The 21,615-nt window shown below is 39.4% G+C and overlaps 3 protein-coding genes across 20 annotated transcripts; 2 read left to right on the top strand and 1 right to left on the bottom strand.

Annotated features, from left to right (window-relative positions):
- Window positions 1–577: 577 nt before the first annotated feature.
- LOC117639937 (glutamate--cysteine ligase) lies at window positions 578–5,692 on the top strand. The gene is made up of 11 exons (XM_034376015.1): window positions 578–1,164; window positions 1,422–1,531; window positions 1,630–1,815; window positions 1,926–2,098; window positions 2,208–2,428; window positions 2,501–2,697; window positions 2,771–2,942; window positions 3,087–3,284; window positions 3,358–3,546; window positions 3,622–3,803; window positions 3,873–5,692. Exons 1-11 carry the CDS (start codon window positions 1,015–1,017, stop codon window positions 4,039–4,041), a joined length of 1,947 nt encoding a protein of 648 aa, XP_034231906.1. The 5' UTR covers window positions 578–1,014; the 3' UTR covers window positions 4,042–5,692.
- Window positions 5,693–5,998: 306 nt separating this feature from the next.
- On the bottom strand, window positions 5,999–15,763 carry LOC117639939 (transcription factor E2F6-like). Of its 15 annotated transcripts, none has more exons than XM_034376025.1 (12): window positions 13,107–13,551; window positions 11,479–11,591; window positions 10,846–11,009; window positions 10,637–10,763; window positions 10,344–10,557; window positions 10,161–10,267; window positions 9,923–10,071; window positions 9,712–9,832; window positions 9,441–9,638; window positions 9,233–9,361; window positions 8,397–8,528; window positions 5,999–6,511 (listed from the first exon to the last, which is right to left on the bottom strand). In XM_034376025.1, the coding sequence occupies exons 2-11, from the start codon at window positions 11,561–11,563 to the stop codon at window positions 8,407–8,409; spliced, it is 1,416 nt and encodes a 471-aa protein (XP_034231916.1). In that variant the 5' UTR covers window positions 11,564–11,591; window positions 13,107–13,551; the 3' UTR covers window positions 5,999–6,511; window positions 8,397–8,406. The 15 variants fall into 15 exon arrangements, 13 of the variants coding, with proteins under 13 accessions (XP_034231916.1, XP_034231917.1, XP_034231910.1 ...); XM_034376026.1 differs by having other exon boundaries at window positions 5,999–6,508; XM_034376019.1 differs by having other exon boundaries at window positions 5,999–8,528.
- On the top strand, window positions 13,492–21,606 carry LOC117639935 (zinc finger and SCAN domain-containing protein 22-like). 4 transcript variants are annotated; one of them, XM_034376013.1, is made up of 8 exons: window positions 15,892–16,026; window positions 16,673–16,959; window positions 17,111–17,487; window positions 17,577–17,852; window positions 17,954–18,186; window positions 18,280–18,444; window positions 18,911–19,228; window positions 19,466–21,606. In XM_034376013.1, the coding sequence occupies exons 2-8, from the start codon at window positions 16,711–16,713 to the stop codon at window positions 20,080–20,082; spliced, it is 2,235 nt and encodes a 744-aa protein (XP_034231904.1). In that variant the 5' UTR covers window positions 15,892–16,026; window positions 16,673–16,710; the 3' UTR covers window positions 20,083–21,606. The 4 variants fall into 4 exon arrangements, with proteins under 4 accessions (XP_034231903.1, XP_034231904.1, XP_034231905.1 ...); XM_034376012.1 differs by lacking the exon at window positions 15,892–16,026 and adding an exon at window positions 13,492–13,567 and having other exon boundaries at window positions 17,954–18,444; XM_034376014.1 differs by lacking the exon at window positions 18,280–18,444.
- The last annotated feature ends 9 nt before the right edge of the window (window positions 21,607–21,615 follow it).

The following is a 21,615-nucleotide window of genomic DNA, read 5'->3' as shown; positions in this document are numbered from 1 at the left end:
GAATCACGGCGCAACATTGTCCACGTTCCGCCTTGTTGCCGCTTCACTGGAAATGACGCTTCACTGCTCAAAACTATATTGTTGACGTTCTCATAGAGAAATGCGATTTATTGTGACGCAACCCCGGCCAAAACACCTGTAATATCATCTTGGAAACTGCTTCGGGAACTAGCTGCGGCAGCGGGTGCAGAGTTGGGAAGTGGGTTTCTCGCGTTCAAGGACGATCCGCTATCGGACTAATGTAGAATGGTTTAGATAAAAAGTTGTCGGTCGATCTGCGATCTGAAAAGTACACGACTGGCGGGGTGATTAAACGGCAATCAGGCAGGTGATCGAGTAGATCGGCTTAAGTCCAGAATTGGTGTGAAGGAGCGCGTCCGAAACGCGGCCCGCCCATGTGGCCGCGCAACCGCCCCACCACCGGTGAGAGCGGGGCGGGAGCAGCCGATTCGAACGCATCCTCAAGGTCGAGGGTCGAGCATAGCCGTCGCCATCTAACCTTGGCTCGGAAGGGTGAGAGTGGGGGACGCAGGGGATGCGTCACCCAGCAGTGGGAGAGAGAGGAGAGTAGTGGCGCTTGTGGCGCTTGGTCTATATTGCCTTCGCAGAAGGAAAGAGGTGTAGACGTCTGCCGTCTGGGGTTGGGTTCGGTAGGGTTCGGCTAGGTTCGGCCAAGCAAGCGGCAGCGGCAGCGGCAGTGGGCAGGCGGCAAGCGGCGGTCATCACGCTGGTCGTCACTGGTCGGTCGGGTTGTGGCGGTCCTTTGGTGCCACTGCTACTGCCACTGCTACACTGCTAACCTGGCATTCCTCGCCTGGCACTGCGCGCCTGGCCCGCTTGTGCAATCCTTGGTCGCTGCGTCTTGGGTCCTGGTTTGGTCCTTGCGCGAGTGCTCAAGTGCAGCAGCGGAAGTCTCCAGCATTTATGTCATTAGAGGATCACTGAGGTGCAGACGGGGGAAAGTGTCAAGTGAATCCCAAGCTTTTTGGGTGCCAGTTTGTAGTTTGTGTTGTCATGGGCTTGCTGTCAGAAGGCAGTCCTTTGAGCTGGGAAGAAACCAAGGATCTTGCAGACCATGTGCGGCGACACGGAATTAGACAATTCATCAATTTGTACCATCGATTGAAAAATCGTCAAGGCGACGTACTGAAATGGGGCGATGAGGTAAACTAACCTGACAACAAGGAACTGTTTATTTTGTGTTTTTTCTTTGAACTTTACAAATGACTCCAATTTTGTCAGTCAGTCTGTGCAGTAAAGTTTAAATGAAGGCTGGTCCCTTTGCATGGAAAGGTAGAGCTTTCTGTATCATGTTCGCAACTGTCCAATTGAAATATGGTTTTGTTACCATCATTCTCTTATGACTATTTTGTCATGTCTGTTTTTACTGCTTATAGGACTTTACTATCTTTTGATTACAGGTTGAGTATGTAATTGTTAAGTTTGATCATGAGAATAAGGTAGCCCGTGCAAGCTTACGTGCTCCTGATATCCTCCAAATTTTGAACGAGAAAGAGCAGAAGGATCCCGAGTGAGTGGATTACACCATTCTCATCTACCTATTTTTATTTTTGTTAAATAATTTACGGGGTTGTTTATTAAAATTTGTGCAAATCTTTTCTTATAAAGGAATGTTAAGTCCTTGTGGCGCCCTGAGTATGGAGCATACATGATTGAGGGTACACCTGGCAAACCCTATGGAGGCCTTCTTGCTCACTACAATGTGGTTGAAGCTAATATGAGGCTTAGGAGGGAAGAAGTGCAACAGCTCCTTCAGCCAGGAGAAGCTCTTATGTCACTCACAAGTTATCCAAGGTAAGATCTTTCTGATTTTATATTTAAATCTTCCTCCTTGCTCGTGTTACAAGTTACAAACATAAATATTTATCTGATTTTCAATCCGATATTTTTATGGGCATTTTCAGATTGGGTTGTTCTGACTTCACTGATCCACCAACGAAAGTCTCCCCTTCTGATGGAACTACTTTGTCTCTCTTCTTTCCGGATGACTGTATTTTCCCAGGACATCCTCGATTCAAAACACTAACTCGCAACATTCGAATGAGACGTGGTGAAAAAGTTGCAATTAATTTACCTGGTAAGTAAAAATTTGACTTTCTTAAGTACGGATGGGGTTGTTGACTGAGTTAGTTACATTTTCGTTTAATAACGTTTTATTTGATTTTATAAATTGTTTTTTCTATCAGTTTTTAAAGATGTGAAGACACCCTCTCCATATGTGGAGCAGTTCCCTCAGGCACCTTCAGGGCAGCCAGAGGCCACTTCTGCTGCCAAACCAGACCACGTTTACTTGGATGCAATGGGATTTGGGATGGGCTGCTGTTGTCTTCAACTTACTTTCCAGGCCTGTAACATTGATGAGGCTCGAACACTCTATGATCAACTTACACCACTTTGTCCAATAATGGTAATTATTAGTTTTATAGCTGCTTAAAGAATTATATCTGTTGTACATTATCTTAATCATTTTTTCTCACAGCTGGCCCTTACTGCTGCATCACCAATACATCGAGGTCATTTGACTGATGTAGATTGCAGGTGGAATGTCATTTCAGGATCAGTGGATTGTCGCACTAAAGAGGAAAGAGGATTGGAACCCCTAAAAAACAATAAATTTGTCATACCAAAGTCTCGATATGATTCTATTGACTCATACCTTTCTGAACAGGGTGAAAAGTGAGTGGAATGAATTATCAGTGACGTTTGATAAGTAAGTTCCTCCTTAATAATAAATTATTATGTGTGTCAGGTACAATGATGTCCCTTTGATTTATGATGAAGCTGTTTACGATGAATTACGCAAGGCTGACATTGATCATCTGCTGGCTCAACACATTGCCCACTTGTTCATCAGAGATTCTGTATCTCTCTTTAGTGAAAAAGTTCATCAGAATGATGAAGAAGACACCGACCATTTTGAAGTAAGTTTTCTATGTAAAACCTTTTCTATTGCTTCTATTTAGTCTTTGTCCCTGATTTGTTTAATTTTTGCATAAAATTAATTTAGAACAATGGTTTTATTTATACATTCATGGGTTCTGGTTTCTCTTGTTCCTTCTCTTTAGAACATTCAGTCAACAAACTGGCAAACCATGAGGTTTAAACCACCTCCACCCAATTCTCCAATCGGGTGGAGAGTGGAATTCAGACCATGTGAGGTGCAAATAACAGATTTTGAGAATGCAGCTATTGTTTGTTTTGTTGTACTCTTGACCCGTGTAATTTTATCATATCGTATAAATTTAATCATACCAATAAGTAAGGTAAGGATGTTAGCTACATATTATAACAAGGAATAACATCCAGTGAATGTACTAAATGTTCTTTTACCCTAAGGTTGACGAAAATATGCAGAAAGCGCAGAAAAAGGATGCGGTTAAGACAGAAAAGTTTTGGTTCCGGAAAGACATAACTACTTTCAGTTCTCCACCTGCTTGTACTGCTTGTTGTCAGTCTAGCACTGAAGCTAAAAGTGATGCTGATTGTTACACACTAATGACTGTGGATGAAATAATAAATGGAAAGGTTTGTAGGGAGATGACCATTATTTTGTCTTAAAATCGTGATTTATGTTTTATGTGTATTTAATGACCATTGCAGGCAGGAGAATTTCCTGGCCTTGTACCCTTGATAAATAGCTATCTAAGTGGAATGGACGTCGATGCAGATACTCACTGTTCTATTCAGCAATATTTGAAACTGATCCAGAGAAGGGCTTCTGGTCAACTGTTGACTCTGGCAAGCTGGATGAGAGCATTTGTCCGCAACCATAAAGATTACAAGTAAGTCTTTACTCTTCATAAATGATTACAAAGTGGGTAACATTACTTGATATTTATTTTTGATTACAGACAAGATTCTTTGGTGTCAGATCGCATAAACTATGATCTTCTGACAGAACTGAATGCCATTCAGACTGGTGAAAAAGCCTGTCCAGAACTTCTTGGACGTTCACTTCATTCACGAACTCAAGAGTCTATTCCAACAGCAGTTCAGAAGGCTGCAGGCGAGTACACATGATTTTTCCAGCGCATTTTCAAAGTTAATGAAAGGCTGAGTTCGTTGTTATTGTTGTACATGGTAAATCATTTTATTAAGCTTTTGGTGCTGTAAGCCGTAAAGGCAAGGGAATGAAATGCTTTGAGGCTTCTGTTTTGCTATGGAATAGGAGTATACAACATCATTGAAATACTCCAGCTCCAAATCTCGTACTATAATTTTTCATTTTTATTTCTGTGTTATGGTTATTTTATAGCTGATTTTTCTGTTTTTATTCAGAGTTATTTTAGTTCTCATTGTATTACCAGTGATGTTTTACTCATTACGCAGCTGTATTCTGATAATTCCACATGATCACTTATTCTTTGGTGTGCGAGTGTGTGTACGTACAGTTGCTTACACAGAGGTATTTTTTATGCTTCAGGCTCATCATAACATTCTTTTGCCAATTTGCCTGCTTCTGTCAAACTTTTTCCTGTTTTATGAAAATGGCAATTCAGTACAATGGCATTTTACTTTAGTCTCTTTAAATGTTTCTTTTTCTGCTTGAAATTTTTTACCTGACTCCTTATTATTATTTTTGTCAGAATTTGATGCACAAAGACTGTAAAGGCATTCTTTTTGTTGTATTATTTTGGTTAGGGGTGGAGGGGAAGCCTCCAAAATGCATGCTCTCCGTCCAGATTAATACCTCAAGGGCTGGTAACTGTCTGCTTTAGGGAGGTACATTTTTAAAAATGATTGCTCAGTGCTCAGTATTCTAAATTTTCCATTTAGGACTTGCACAGAATTCTTAGTTTTTCAAAATTGAAGTAATGATGATGAAAAATAATAGGTATTTTAATTGGCTATAGATGTGAAAGTGTTTTTACACGGAATATGAACAACTATCACTGATTAGGTCAATGACTATTTTCAATAGTATCTGTTAGATAAAAGCTTCATAATGGAGCAGATTGTGATTTTTTAAAATTGTTATGCTTACTAAGTAGTAGCCTCTTAGATACCAGCAGGATTTAGGAAGCCCAAGTTTGATTGTTCTGCTGATTGTCTGTAATTCCATTTTGTGCACCATTTGCAATTCTTGCTTCTGTGTTTTCGAATAGGGGACCAAACAATGTGTGGTCCTAAACAGGCTGTCCAGTCCAGTCTAGTATGAACCAGATATGGGTCCTGTTGCCTGTTGTCCACACTTAGTTAATCTGTTTATTTCATAGTTCTTTTGAGTCTTAAGGTGTCGGCAAAAGTGCTTTTATCCATCAAACACTGCATTTCATTTTATTCATGTTCTACTGCTAGAAAAAATGAACCAAAAGATATTTGTTATCTTTGATAATGAAACTCACATTCCATTGTAATAGAATTTGGTGTCTCGATTCTACTGAAGTAAAAATGTACAAACCTGCAACTAACTGTGCTTTTTAAAATTGGAGCATTGTTGAGTCCCAATTGCAGAATCAATGTTGTATAGGTATGATTTTTGTTGAGTTGTCAAAATTTATATCAGTTGTTAGTTAATGTTTATTTTATTATGTGTATTGTTAACGAGTCAAATGTGCACTTTAGATTTTTGGCTACTTCAGGTCTTTGTTGAATAGTGTGTTGGAAAGAAATGTTAGGAGAATTTCTCTTTTCTTACTATGTTGAAATAAAATGAGGTGCTCATTCTGTTTCTAGGGTTTTTTTTTTTTGCTAGAATATCCTGCACCACAATATGGCAGTTGAGATTACCTAGGTTGAGTGTGATAATGACCCCCATAACAAATGGAAGTCTCAAAACATGAACACAACATTAATAACTTCTCTCTTTCACTGCTGAATGTGTGCAACCTGAATCAAGACCTTCATTGACTCATTTTTTCAGGCTGGAAGTCTGACACTGAACTCCAGAAGAACTTTTTCAAAAGCTGGTGAATGAAGGTTAAAACTCGTCCAATCTTGAAGAACAGTAGTACAGGAACATATCAAGACACACAGCAACATTAAAAATATGAGAAGTTTTATATTTTCCATGTAAGCTCACATTTAGTTCTATGCTGGATATCCATAAACTAATAGGACAGAAAGACACGCATTAAAACAGATTCACATAAAAATAGTAACAGCTAATTAAGACAATCAACAGTAGAGTCACTTTTAAGATAAAAGCACTTAAATTTTCAGTTGATAATTGAAACAGATGACAAAGCAGCTCAATGCATTCAGATCAAGTACATAATATGAGCTCTGACCACAAACTGGACAAGGTGGACAGCTTTAACTGTTTCCAAACACAACCACCAAAAACTGAATTAATATTGCCACAGCTCCGCACAGAGTCTTTTAAAAAAAAAATCCATTTAAAAAGGAGCAAGGAATGTTTATTTTTCTATCAATTGACCATTAAATTCCTGTTTATCTATGCTTCTCAACTCAGGTGTGTAGTCACTGTTAAGCCATGGAAACTTCTAGAACCATCGAACATTCAAGAGGCGGGATACTTCTAAATCTGCTGTGAACAGAATAGGAGTAATCCATTACTGCAATGTTAACAATGTCCACAAAAGAAAACAAAATTGATGGAGGCTGTCACAGAAAGAAAGACATGACAAGCAGAAACCAAAAATACATTCACTGCTCCAAAACATCTGCGCGAGTTCACACACCAATTGCCTAGACACAAAAATGATGTGACACCAATACAAATAGAATTAAGATAGTGCCCTGTGCAAAAACTTAAACAAATTAGCACAAGGTTAGTTACATAGTCATATGTACTATTTCTTTTTAAATATAAATATATAATTACACACTGACAAATCAATCTCATGATATGTCAAACAGTCGTGCACTAAATGAAAAGTAAAACTATACACACAATGTCACACAGTATGCCATATAGTAGCATTGGTAAAACCTCTCTTCAGCATGTGCTGATGAGGGAATAACCGAGCTTACCAGCCTCAAACAAGCATCATCATTTTAACTATTTTTTCTAACAAGTAGTCATAATTGTAACAACTCCAGTTTAGGGAGATTTTAATAACAGAACTGGGAAAAGAAACTGGGCTTTTGGTAACTTTAAAATAATTCACCAAGAAGAAATATAAATGTCATAGAAGTAATGATAAAATTATTTTGTTTCTTTCTTTCACTATCATTGCACATCACTGTACACTGTTCCAGACATATTAAGGAAAATAAAAAGAACCAGCAAACAAATATGTTGATTCACAATAAATGGCATCTTTAACAAGACAGATGCACATGGCTGACAATGGACCCACTGTCATTTTGAATATCCTACATTAAATGGATGAAATTTAACCTGGCAGGAAATACCACAAATACAACTAAAAGGAAAACCATCATCCTGGAATTTCGTCTGATCCCTCAAATGGCCTTAACAATCAGATGTAACCCTGATTAAGAACACTACAAGCTGCATGACAGACAAACCAGAATTACGGGGTTAAAAATGACAAAAAGCTTATTCAGCAAACTAGAATGGAAACAGATGCAAAAGACACAGAGAAGTACCTTTGTTTTAGTTTAACCATGCACTTCCTTCACAAATGCTTAACATTCAGTTTGATTAACAATCAGTAAAACTTTAACATGAAGAGCACAAATTGAGACACACAGTACAGGTAACAATATTTAATCAATTAAAAGGGAACAGCATGGTATGCTTTCAGAATTTCATTGTCAGGAAATTATTTGAATCAAAATAATGGACAGTTCATTTAAGAGGGTCATGACCAAAGTGACAGTAATATGGTTGTAAGTTTTTCTGTTCATTTATCCCGTGACAATTTTTTCCCACACCAGGTTGGTATAATATGAATAGACTTCAGCAAATACACCAACCAGAGACCAAATTTACATAAAATATTTCAGTTCATTACAGGTTCTGTGCAATTGACACAATTAACAGGTACACAAATGTAGATAAACACCAACTATATCGTAATCCATTGGTGAAGGTAAACATAACTTGCAAGCGCACATACTCATTCACTCAAGAAAAAAAATGTACAAACTTAAACTATATACAATACATTCATTAATATGTGTATAAAAAAAACAACACAAGGCACCAAAACTATCAACATTCTTTAAAAAGTTGGTTGTAAAAGCTGATAGGTGATTCAACCACATGAAGAGTGTTTTCATACAAAGCAATCAAAATATTTGGCTAAATATAATGGCAGTTCAAGTGACCTGGTTAGGTGTGATGTTTGAGGACCATAAAACACCTCAATTAAGACTTATAGTACATGTGCCGTGAACTTCAAAGATTCTGCAGAAGAGTCTTGAGTGGCAAGTATCAATCAATAAGTCTAAAACAATCTAAACAATCAAAAATATCTCTTGGATTGAAGAAGCATTTGTACCTTGGCTCAATTAGAACAGAAAATCAAACACTTCAGTGAGACCCTCTGAGGGCTCCAAGCTGAAGTTGAAATCTGTAAGAGGTGGTTCCAGAGATAAAAATGGCTCACTGCTGCTTAAAGCCGAATCAGCATCTAAAACACAGAAAAAGAAGAGAAAATGATAAATTAAGATGGTGAAAACTTCATTGGAACTGTAAAGTAAGTAGTAAGACATGAAACAGGGATAAGAAGGTGTAGAGTGCAAAGATAACATAACAATGATGAGTAGAATGCAGGCAGCTAGCAGGTGAGAGCAACAACAGGTTAAGCTGAATTCCATGGTGCTACGTTCTTCTAAAGTACCGCAGCCATCACACAATTCAGCTAAACCGGAAGCGCATGCGATCAAGCGCTCTTCACGGAAATGAGATTCCAAGGCACAAACCACTAGCTGTGGGCAGGAAGCATATGTGATCTGTAATTGTAACCACATTTCATGCACACACAAACTATGCTGTAAAAGATTATGATGCAAGAAAAAAAGAGCTAACATGCTTGCTGCACAAATTAACTCTTCAGTCCCAAGAAGTTAAATTGTGATGAATAGAAACACACAGAACATTAGTATCACTCCTCATTTTGTGAGTAAGGTGACGTGAGAGTTACATGATGAAATAGGCCAGTTTGTTAATGTAAGGCAAGACAAATCAAGCTTGCACTGAATCAACTGCAGATAAACCTAGTAAGAAAGCTGTTGCGAGGCACACAAAAGCTCACAGACAAACATGAAATGTATCCTTCATGGTTCGACGGTAGTGAGATAGCACTGAAGATGACAGTGAAAGTGGTATACATACCGGTCACACTATTATTATGCTGGTCCTCTGTTTGCAGCTGATATCTACCTCCCATTGGACCAAAGTCATCAGACTCACTTATCAGGGCATTCTTCAACCGCATTGTTCCGTCACATGATCCCGGGAAATCTGAAAGAAGACATGAAAGTGAGAAACTGCAGCAACTTAAATAGAACAGAACAATTATCTTAAACATCATCATTCTTACCTTCACTATGCCCTTCATCTTGAGAGTTTGGCTCACTCTTAAGCTCAGTCTTCATGAGTAAGCCTAAGGCTTCAAGATCAATATGATTTGAGGCAGGTAAAATGGAAACAATGTCATCATTTGAGTCTAATGTTGGGGCTTCTTGATTGGACGCTACACTTGGCTGAGGGACTTCAACATAGTGTTCTCCAACAGGAACTAAAAAGAGATCATCTCTTTTAAACAAGGGCTTAGAAGTAAATAAGCTAACTTGGAGTTGAAAACTACTTACGATCATCTATTTGTGACGGATTGGACTTGACATCAGACTCACTAGGGGCTGCATCATCTGGGCACAGGAAAACCTCAATTTCACCGTCAGTACTCTTCATGTACATTTGTAAACCACCATTCTGAAAATAAAGACAAACGCACAGGTCATAAATGTGTTGTTATGAGCTGTTCTAAAATCTCAACATGAATGTAAAGACAATAATCCATACCCCGCTTGGATGAGGCACTTCCAATTTTGCTTCCGGTGGGGCTTTGATTGCCATAACTGTTTCTTTAGCATAGCACGGTATACTCCTCAAATCTTGATAAGTAATGTATGCATAACGCTTATCTTCACTTAACTGCCTCAGCTCATGTTCTGTAATAAGTCAAATAAAAATCAAATTTTTAGTCCTAAAAAAGGGGAAGACTTTGTTACTTCAATTAAATGCCTAAAAAGGTACTCACCAGCATTTCTGATCAATTCATCTAACATATTTTCCTTGGCGGTCAAATTCTGAATATCAGTTCTCAGGCGTGACTGTGAGTCACCCTGGTTTGGCATCTTGCCACCCCTGTAAATCCAAATCATTAATGGCTAGAAAACCCAAAGAAAAGCTCCTTATACAATAGCATTGAGTGATAGTTCACCTCCACTGTATGTTATTTTTGGATCTCTTCTCCAGGATACCAATTCCTTCCAGAACATTTGTAATGTCATAAATTCTTCTCTTCTGGACATCCAACCTTTCAGAGGCAACATTGAGATCAACGATACCATAGGGACTGTTTTCCAGAAGTCCGACAAACTTCTTTGTGAGAAGTCCCAGGGATGTGTCATATCGTGTTCTTTCCACAGTCTTGTCTAAACAAAAACAAACAACGTTACAATTCCATTACAGAACAAGCAGAAAAACTCATGGGAAAAAAAAATGGACACTTACTTTTCCCTTTGCTGGATGGGCTACCATATGAGCTGTTGTTCGAAATGCTCCGCATTCTCTTGGTAACTTTGGGCGTTTTGAACCCATCTTCACTCCGAGACTCCAGGTTTAATCGGCGTTTCACTGCCTAAAATGGTTTGAAAGTTTTAGTCGTAAGTGGACCCACACTAAAGTCATAAAGTATAAACAGTAGCAAACAGAAAATTAACCTGTGTACGTGGGGGAATAGCGACAGGTTGACGGATGATTTGATCTTGGGGTGTTTGACCGTACTCGTGGTCAAGGAGGTGTTGGAATGGAGAAGAGGGGCTTACAGATGTGGTATGTTCTCCAATACCAGAAGCCAGATGATGGGAGAAATATCTCTCTGAGCCTATTCAAAATTAAAAGAGGGGAAAAATAAAAGATTAGTGCAACAACATGAGTAGGAGAGAAGCACCAAATACCAAAGTTAGCATGCAACGTATTGCACACAGCAGGCTCAGAGTCAGATAGGTAAGCACAAACCCTTTTAAACATAAAGGATAGAAATAAAATTAAAAAATAGAAATCACAATGTTTCTGTCCGCAAGTTAGAATGTCCTAAAATGCTGGTTATGACAGGAGTAAAGTTCTGAAATATATGACTGATTTGAAATTGAGCCCTCTGACAACACTGTCATAAGCTTTTTTCAGAAAGAACAAATGAACGAAATGCCTGCCAGCCTGCATTGTAAGGTTCAAAAAGCTTACGGACTTACAAACACTTACAAACACATGGACATTTACTCTAAACTTATTATGAAAAACGAGACAAAAATATTGCCATATGAAAGCATTAAAGCGTACACACAGACACTAACCTAGCTTGGCTGTGGCCATGTCTGGCGTCGCCATCTTCACCACTGACTCATCGTTCAGCACAACCGTCCTCCTGCCTCGCGGCATGGTGCAGGATGAGCTGCACCAAGTGCTGCTACATCACACAAAACACACAAATTTACATCACAGAGTTGTGACAGTAAATGCTTTAAACAGTTTGATATGTGTGGGTACTTGTCAGAATCTTTTGACAAATAATTCTTTAACATCCCTAAATTAAGAAAATAAAATTGACGTAACCTGACCATTCAGAAGGGTTTGGCTCAAGAAAAAGGTTTCATAACATGGGAAATGAGAGTTCCAAAACTAAAATGAAGATTTAACTCAAACAAGCTCACATAACAAAATCCATCAGAAGAACTACTTTGAGACCATGGCCAGAAATAATATCAACCCACGTGCAAATTAAACAGAAAATAAACTATGGCGAGCACCCAATAAACCACCAGAACTAATACTCTTGTAAAATCTGTAGAGATCAACTCAAAAGAATTACCCAAACAAATTCAAACACAAATGATTGAAAAATACCAGAGCCATTAGATAAAAATAAGATTTATGTTGCATTACACCTCAGAGCTCAGAGCAATTGCACCAAAATACTAGACTCATCGTGAAGTTTGTGTCAGAAGCATATTCAGATTATGAATTTAAATGCCCGTTTCAAGGTTGCTAAACAATTAACAAATAACTGGATTGACATCCTGTTATAAAAATAACTGGGTGGCGCTCGAAAGTCTGTTGCAGACCTATTTCAATCATCCCCATGTATTGTCCTACACGCGCCCAGCGCGCCGCGCACACACACAAACACACTAGGGCAAAAAAAAACATAAGTAAGGCTATGTTGCTCACATATATATCACATATTACCATGGACCCCAGGAATAAGGGAACGAATGATAGAACTATTTTCAATGAAAGTATATACAAAACACTTGGAGCAGCCGTTCATATACTTTAGTGCCCTAAAATTGAAACCCAATACGTGGTTATCGGCAACGAGTAGGTACGTTGTGCCGCATCGTCGTACCGCACCGGCGTGCTACAGCCCGCAAAACAGATGCCCACCAATCAACATAACTAAATTCTTGAAGTAATAAAGGCCAAAACTTACGTTCTGCAGGAAAAAGAGGAAACAATCGAGTCGCAATTTGTTATGAAGGCATGGCCAGTGCCAGTATCGACGCCACAGTGTCTAACGGCACGGCGGAGTGACCATTTAATTCACTAAAGTACCCAATAACAGCGGCGCTTCATCCGCAATTACTTAAATAGATATCTGGCCCGATCATAACCCACTCTTAAATCAGGCAGGAGTGAAAACTGAGGGACTGGAATAGTGTTGCAAGGGTAAAAAATGCGAAATCGGCGTGCCCCCTACGGACCGGACCGAGACGACGCTAGCCTTGCCCTTCTTGCCTTACCGGTTCGGAATAGAGCAAGGCAGCAAAATTGCGAGAGGCCGTATTTTGGTGCAAAGTCTTGGATAATTGCAATAGCTAGTTCCCCAGATGCCCTCACCTAAAAAATATCGATGCACGCAACTTTTCTTGTATTACAACATTCAACTACAGCAACGTCGGAGCCGAGGAACGCCCGAACTTACCTGGACTAGAAGATAGTAGGTTTCCGATATACAGGAGAAATACGTGTGGTGGAAATAAGTTGAAGTTCAAATCCTACATGTTTCATGAAGATTTCAGAACAGAATAGTGCTTTCCAAAGCCGTCTTTTGTTTCGAGCTTGGCTTGCAAGCAAGCTCCGTTACAGCATAATTATTATTACACTAGAAGATTCAACGATCCTCAACGCACAGATATCCACCGGAAAGACTGAAGGTAGCTTTAAGGCGAAGTCGAATAAGGTAAATAAAACAAGAACTGCGAGTATATCGCGGCCAACAAAAATAAATCGTTCAAAATGAGATTAAATGGAGCACTTAAAAAGAAGCGTGTTTCGGGCATCCGCCAGGCATCCGCCACAGCAGCAACAATGCAGTGCCCCGATGGCGCGAAAACACCTTTCCCGCACAGCGTGTGGCTGTGTTGGCCCCGGAACGAGCACTGGGTAAGCGATGTCGGCCATCAACAGGTTTCGGAAGAATATCTCACTACGAGTTTAAATTTTTGCTTTTTCGGCGAACGGTGGAACCATAAACTACTCGCTCCGAAACTATAAAAGTTATACTCATTGCAGATTTGATCGCAAACAATAACTGTGCTCGAGAGAGGGCCCCGGGATGTGGAACATCTGTCCTGTAGATGGCAGCGCTGTGACGTGACGTACTCAGCGGATCATGTGTTTTTGAATGAGCGGGGGCGGGGAGGTTCACCCTCAGTATTCCCAAATATCTTGCTTGCAATCCGCTAGGTGCAAACACTGCTTAAGCTGGTCTTCAGCGACAGCATCAGATGTCACAGGTGGTGTCTCAACGTCATTAAAATGTAACGTTTGGTGGTTGTTTACGTTTACGACCAACCTCTCTTTCTCTACTCCATGTGTACTGACAAGGTCAAGATGCTGCAATAAAAAAACTGCGCGAGGATCTTTTCTTGTTTTTCATAACTGCGATATAAATTTTTATTCAATAAAAAGTTATTAAACGTATAGCTGTGATTTCCCCCGCAATGGTAGCATGCATGGAGCCATGATGGTAGCTATGTGACACTGCTTTGAATTACAAACCAAGACTGTGCCACTGTGCTTCTTGGATGATGAAATGGGAATGATTGACAAATTGCAACTTTGAAGTAATTTTTCACGAGCCCTCTTAGATGTCAATTATTACAAAAACTTCATGCTGTCCATCCTTGTTGTGAACTTGCATATTGGAATATGTAATGGCTTTCACTTCAGTTCCTTGAGGATGTTTCTCCAGATCAAATCTCTCCCCATACCCTTTAGCAACAATTTTGAAGTTTTCAAAGTCAAAATCTAATATCTTTACTTTCTGAAACAGAAAAGAGAAACATGCTTGATGGTGGTGTGACTTAGTGTTCCATCCCTTTGTACGTCTCACTCACATCCCCACCCCATAAGAGCAAACTAAAGAAGCTGTGTTTGGAATGGGATCGAGAACCGGCTTCAAAGAGAGGCTTCAACCATTCAACTTACCCTTGCTATGAGGAATGGGTCGCATGAAAACAAAAATAAAAACTCGTCAAGGAAGTGAAATAAAAGAGATTCCAAGTCTTCTCCTTGAGCTTCTATCTGGTGTGCCTCAACCAAATCTACATATTCTATTTCTGTCATGTAGGCAAACATTGCCATGGCACACTGCTCAAATGCTTCCATAAGATCATCCCCCCACGCATGAAGCCTGAAAATGTTGGAAGAGGAAACGTGAATCAAACTGCTAGCCCAATGTTTACAAAAAGATTATATTCAAATTAGATTGTAGGACTACTGACAAACTCATTGAGAGCAATAACAGTTTAATTACTTACTGGACATCTGCTGTGTGGTCCAAGTCTGAAAATATTAAGCAGGTAGTTTATGATCTGGACACTTCAGAAAGGCGCTTTACAGGTTAAGATGCGCACGGCAAGATTTTTGATCCATCAGATACAAGTTTAGCTAAGATGTCAGCACATGAAATCATTCATAAACCATAAAGTGTATAATTGCACACTCACATTCATACTTAACAGGGGGTAGTTGAGTTTCTTCGTCAGTAAATTCGTATTGCGCCATTCTCCTGTGGATTAGCTGTCAAGTTTGGCGGCTTGCTGGTACGTGTTGCTGTTGCTGGAAAACAGGAGGGGGGAGGAAGTTACGCACCAACATTCTCCACATCGCTAAATCACTAGGGACACTTTGATAGAGATAGCATTTACATCTGTTTTTGATTAAGTTGCCTATAACTAAGCTATATGAAATTATAATTGTCCTGAAACAATCATCAGTATTTCCGAATAATACTTTCGACAGGCACTACCTTCCGAGGTAGGCGTTGGTATACCCTAAAACAAGCTGTCCAACTTTTCATTCAAATTTCAAACATCATTCATGTCATCTCATTACCTGCACGTTCTGTAAATCAAAGGTCAAAAATAAGGTTTGAAAGCCTTTCAGGGATTCCTCGTAACAACCTAGGCTCTTCGCTTATTTGAACAGTTTTTACCTCAAAAGTTACACCGAGCGAGTCGTAGGCTGGCAGTTTCCTTCCGGTAATTCCATAGTTGCCAAATCGTGCTGTTTAGACAATATGGCAACGTTGCTTCCTCCTTCAGTTGAGCGTTGAGCATCGGAATTTGTAAAGAAGAGAGACAAAACAAAGTATTGCATATTTATATTTATCCCCTTCGCTGAGACTGTGGGTGCACTGATACTTCTAGGAATACGTTCAAAGCGACTAGTTCACCAGTATTATGAGTTGCAAAGACTCCTTTCTACATCTTAAAAACATGTAAACAAAGTGATGTGTTGAACAGCGCTTCCTTGACTTTAGTCAGAGGGAGTTTCAGGACCTCTTGAGTCGAGTTTTCCACCGAAACTACTGCCGTGGATACTAGAATTAACCTGGCGTGAGTATGAGCACTTTTCGTTGGTTTGGGCGCAGGCCAGGGCTCAGGTACCGCATTTCGTTGCGCTTCTTTCTCTGAGCGCGTCTATGTGGCGGCTGCTGTGCCTCTGTACGTACTCCCGTACGTCAGTTGACGCTATTGATTTTTTTCCATTATCTATTGTTTTATCCAATTTTAGACTGTCCCAATCAGTATTTTTGCTGTGTTTTCATTATCACGCAGTTTATTTTAAACCTGCAAGTATGCGTCATACTGAAGAATCCCTCTAGCTGTCAATCAAGATGATTGACAGAGGCTCCCCCACTGCTACGCCCTACTCTTATTTCCAGCCCAATATTAATTTCCGCTTTCGTTTACAATGATTTTCCCCTTACCTTTTTAAAGTTGAAGATTAAAAAAATATATGCGTTTGAAATTTTCCCATAAACTACGTGTGTTATAGGTTAATCAGTTAACTTGGTTATCTACGCCTCCTTTGATTTTCAAATTGCCGCTGTACATTCTATGTTTATGTCATATTATTTTGGTTTAATTTATGATGGTTAAAGCCATTGTCTTACTTCATTCCATTTGAAAGCACTCACATGGCATGATGAAGTGTGGGATAATTTCTTGCAGCTTTATAATATTATTTTTATTTCCACAGGGCTTTGCAAATTCAAAGCAGAAATGCAATGATGCTCTATGGTGATGGATCAGCGCAGGGATGGTGTTGAACTCTTGGGAGACTCGGCGCAGTATGGACTGAAACATATGTTACCTGAGTGCTTTGTCAGTGTCAAACTCGAAACCTACGAAGAAGGTTCTTGCAGTGACTTGCAACAGTATCCAGTAGCTCAAAGTACCTCTCCAGAAAATTCTTCTCGGACAGGATTTATTTCTGGTCGTGTTGCACCACCAACTGAAGACTCGTCTTGTTCTCAACCTAGTTCTGTAATTAACATTTTATGTTGCATTCTTATACTACTGAATAAGTTATTTATTAGTTTTTTTATTTACATTTTATTTCTATTGAATCATAGCTTGAACATTCCTATTTTCTTGTGTGTTTGTCAAATTTACATAATTTGCTTTCGTTTTTCAGACTAGTGGTGTTCTTAACGCATCATCCAAGCAACTGTGTCTACCGCCTTCGTCTTCACACATCATTTATCAAGTCCCAGCCCCAACCGCAATCATGCAGCAAGCAGGCGGCCAATCGCAAGCTGCTCAGGCGTCATCACAAGCAGCTCAAATTGCTCATGCAGCTGAAGCCGCTCACGTTTCTCAATCTGGTGGAAGAGTCCCACAAGCCCCAGGAGCTCCACCACATTTTGCTCACTCTCATGCGAGAGCCTCTGAAATAGCATGGCTGTCTCATGCATATGTAGATCAAGGGGCACAGCATTTTCACCCCCATCAGATGCCATACCTTCCAAATGATGCAACATTACTATCTTCAATACCACCTACACAAGAAGGGTAGGAGTGCAATGTTTATGCCGTTGGACAAAATACTTGTTGTATCCCATTCATGTCAATTTCATTCTATGCCTATATTTAAATTTCAGAACTCGTCTTGCTAAGCAAAGTGGAGAGAGCCAACCAGGACCTCAAACTGTCAGCTGTAGGGCTGAAAATAATCCTCCCCCTGTTGGTGGTGTGGCACCCGGTGACTCCGCTGATAGTAATGCTTTCATCAGTTACGTTTTGAACCCCCAACGGGGTGTGTCAGCTGCTGGTATATTTTTATTTGATGCTTCAAGAGGACTACCATCACAAAGCCCGCACCAAATTCAGCCTGGCAATGAAGCTGGGAGCAGAACTAATGATACTCACAATGGCAGGTAAAGTGACTCTATTACTTGGTTTTTTAAATAGTTTTTATTAGTTTATTATTGCTGTTTACAAGTTAAAATTATTGAACTTCTTTTGTTGTGAATTGTAGATCTGTAGAAGAATCTATTCGAGACAACTCATCTGATTCAACTAGCACTTCAGAATCACCCAAGCCTGGAGATACTCACCTTGTGTCTCGTTCTTCACAAACAATTGTGACCATGTCACAGATTCAAGATAATCCCATTTTACCTGATGCGAAGATAATTGTTAACGACGCTTCAGCCCCTGAAATAGCAGAACAAGAGGACAACAAGGACAGAGTCTTCGCTGATGCTGATGGTGAGGATAGCGAGGAGGTGTCCAGCATGGATTCAGAGGGGGAACAAGCCTTTCCGCATCATCATCAGAATTGTCATGGGCGTGAATGTGTAGGTGACCGGTGCAATGGAAGTGGTGGGGGTTCAAAGGCACCTGGTGCACGGGGGGGTCCAGCCCACGGTGCATCTTCAAGTCGCAGAAATGACGACAGTGAAAATTTAGGCAGCACTAACTTCCCATTTTTGGACAGTGAGAGACCATTTCGCTGTGATATATGCGGTGAGTGTCTTGCTTATATTTTGCTCGCTCATCCGCTTCGTGTTATTTTCTTTTGTAGGCTTTGGCATAGTAGTTGTTTTTGCCACAACAACAAATCTGATCAATTAACTGTACACTAAATTTCAATTCCAAATTTTTTGAATTTGCACTTGTTAGAATGAATAGGTTTTAAACCTTAAATCTCTAGACAGGGGAAAGGATGTACTTTTTGTACCAAATTTTTAATGCTTGTTTATTGTGTGTTTGTAAAGTTAAATTTATTTTGCCCCTATTTTCCTTAAAGTAGACCTTTAAAGGGAATATTGATATGCATGGATTGCTTTAGTGCTGTTATCTCAATGGAATTAAAAACTGTCTGTTCCAGTTAAAAATATGTTTTTTCCCTCTCTGTTTACATTTAACCCATTTATTACATTTTCTGCAGTATCTCACAATAAATTATTGGATTTACATTTTGTGTCAACAGGTAAAACTTATGCATCTCAGCAAGCTCTTGTGAACCACGATCGGTACCATCGTGGTGAACGACCCTACGAGTGTGAAACATGTCACAAAGCATTTGCCACAAATTCACACTTAGTGACACATCGACGCACTCATACTGGGGAACGCCCATTCCAGTGTCAATTGTGCCAACGTTGTTTTGCTGATAGGTCTGCTTTTGTAAAACATGAGCGCACTCATGGTCCTAATGGAGCTATTGTCAAGCGATATAAGTGTGATGAGTGTGGCTCTGGTTTTGTTGATTCATGTGGCTTAAAGAAGCATATACGCATTCATACAGGTAATAATTTGATCAATTTAAGGTGCATTTACGCTCGTATCACGTCGGTGGGCCGGTGGGCGCAGTGCAGTGGTCACGGCGTGTGAGACATCTGCGCTGGAGGGCTTTGTCGCGTCCACCTAAGCCTCAGCCACGCCACGCCACGCCACCGACGGGACTCGAGCGTCAATGCCCCTAAATCTCCAATATTTCTGTTTAGTAAGTGTTGTTCTAAGACTCCTTCTTCATGTGTTTCAGGTGAAAGACCATATGTGTGCAATGTATGTGAAAAGACCTTCTCAACAAGTTCAACTTTTGTGGCACACAAACGAATACATACAGGAGAGAGGCCATACAAGTGCGAGTCATGCGATAAAATGTTCATAACTAAATCTCATTTACTTACCCACCGTCGAACACACACTGGTGAAAAACCTTTCACTTGCACAGTGTGTAATCGTTGTTTTGCTGATGGTTCTAGTTTTCGGCGCCATGAACGTCTTCATACTGGAGAGAACCGCCATATTTGTATGCAGTGCGGCCGTGGCTTTCCACTAGAGTCCTCTCTTGAAAAGCATAAACAAACCCATGTTCAGTCAGGTTCATTTTCGTATGTTTATGAAAATCGTAATGATCTGAATTGCCTATCATCTCAACAGCCCCAAAGTTGTGATGTGCAGGGAAATCGTTCAGGGCGAATCTCTCTTCCTCAGGTCAGAGATAACTCTGATCGAAATAGTGGTGTGGATTTGTCTCGTGAAATCACGGACGAAGTAAATAGAAACAATCTTTGTGCTGTTGCATCTCGAGAAATAGATTGCGAAAATCAAAGCTCTCATTCAACGATTATGGTTTCTGCCAGGGAAATAGCATAAATTATTAATTCAATATTTTGAATATACCTCTATTACACTGAGCAATAATAGTTAACACTTGCAAAAAAAATTCTTTTTCTGACTATGTTTTTTCTGTGGTTTGGTTGGTTTGGATTGTTAGCTCAAAATTTAACCAGATTCAGTCAGAGCAAACCCAAGTGGCATGAATTCCTTGGTTTGATATGAACTACAGCATGGCTCCATTTGATTTATCTTTACTGAGAGTGAGATATGGAGCACTTACTATTTGTCTGTTCATATTTGCTCAAGTTGTGAGAAAAATCAGTCTCTAATATGTGTTAATTTTGTGGTGCATCCAAAAATTTGTTCCTTGTTATCTGATGAAAATGCTTTTATTATTTAAGTTTTCGTTTCCTTAATTGGCCTCATTTTAATGTGTAATGTGGGCCTTATTTTATGATTTTAGTTGCAGTTTGTTTCATCTAATCTATGTATAAAGTGTAATACTTTTTTAAATGTTTATTTTACCTTTGGCTATTGTTATGTTTAAGGTATAGTAATGCTTTGAGAGACTAGTTGAATGGTATTGGAATTGATTGTTACAGACTTCTTAACCTTAGTGTGTTGCTGTAGGTTCACCTAATGAGACTTAATCTGTATAGGTTTATATTTTTTTATTTTGGAGGTGTTTTCCAACATGCCGTGGAATCATTGTATACCATTTATTGTGCATTAATGTTCAGAGACATCATGTATGATTAATATCTATACTACCTAATGTAATATCTTGCCTTTTTCTAGTGGCTTGATTTTTTTACTGGTACATTACTCTAATGGCAGTGAGATTAATGAGCTGCCATTGTTTTTGACAGCCTCTGAATGTATAATAGCGTGACACTCCAATTTTAAGGATTGCCTTCTCTGAATCAGCATACCTTCAAGTGGAGAAGCTTGCTGTATTGTAATTTAATGCTAAACAATTAAGATAATGTTTGAACACAGTAGATAGTTGGCTCCTAGGTAGAATACTTCTCCATTTTGATAAAACCATTCCTGGTTGAAATTTGTTTTATTTTATTTTTTTGTGCTCCTTCTTCCTTTCCATCTCTGACAGGTATGATGCAACTGCGTTCTTTACATACCATTGCATCTTCTTCTGCTGCTCCATACTCATAGATATTTGTCTTTTTCTCTTGGTCAATTTGACTTAATGAGCAGAAGAGTACCAATTGTGGTCCAAGCAGTTAAGTTGTGGGAAATTTGACCTGATCTTAATCTCACAATCTAGAAGTTGTCCATTTTTTGGTAAAGGTATTGAGCAGATTAAGACAGTCGACATGTCTGCATGATGGCACATACTTTATCACTAAATACAACTTTGCCATCACTTCGTTTAGTTTTATTGTTATTGTTACCATGTGATGTCAAAATCTGTATTGAATAGCCCTGGTGCATGCAGTTTTCCTTGCTGGTTAAATTCATTACTATTTTCAGTTTGCAACTTGTCTCTCTCTGACGAACAGTCTAGGTGATACATGGAATAAATATAATAACAACATTGAATTTTTATGT

This window comes from Thrips palmi, unplaced genomic scaffold (genome assembly GCF_012932325.1).
Source record: "Thrips palmi isolate BJ-2018 unplaced genomic scaffold, TpBJ-2018v1 HiC_scaffold_12, whole genome shotgun sequence".
NCBI classification, from domain to species: domain Eukaryota; kingdom Metazoa; phylum Arthropoda; class Insecta; order Thysanoptera; family Thripidae; genus Thrips; species Thrips palmi.
The sequence above is the reverse complement of the archived record's forward strand: the minus strand, read 5'-3'. Positions and strand labels throughout refer to the sequence as shown.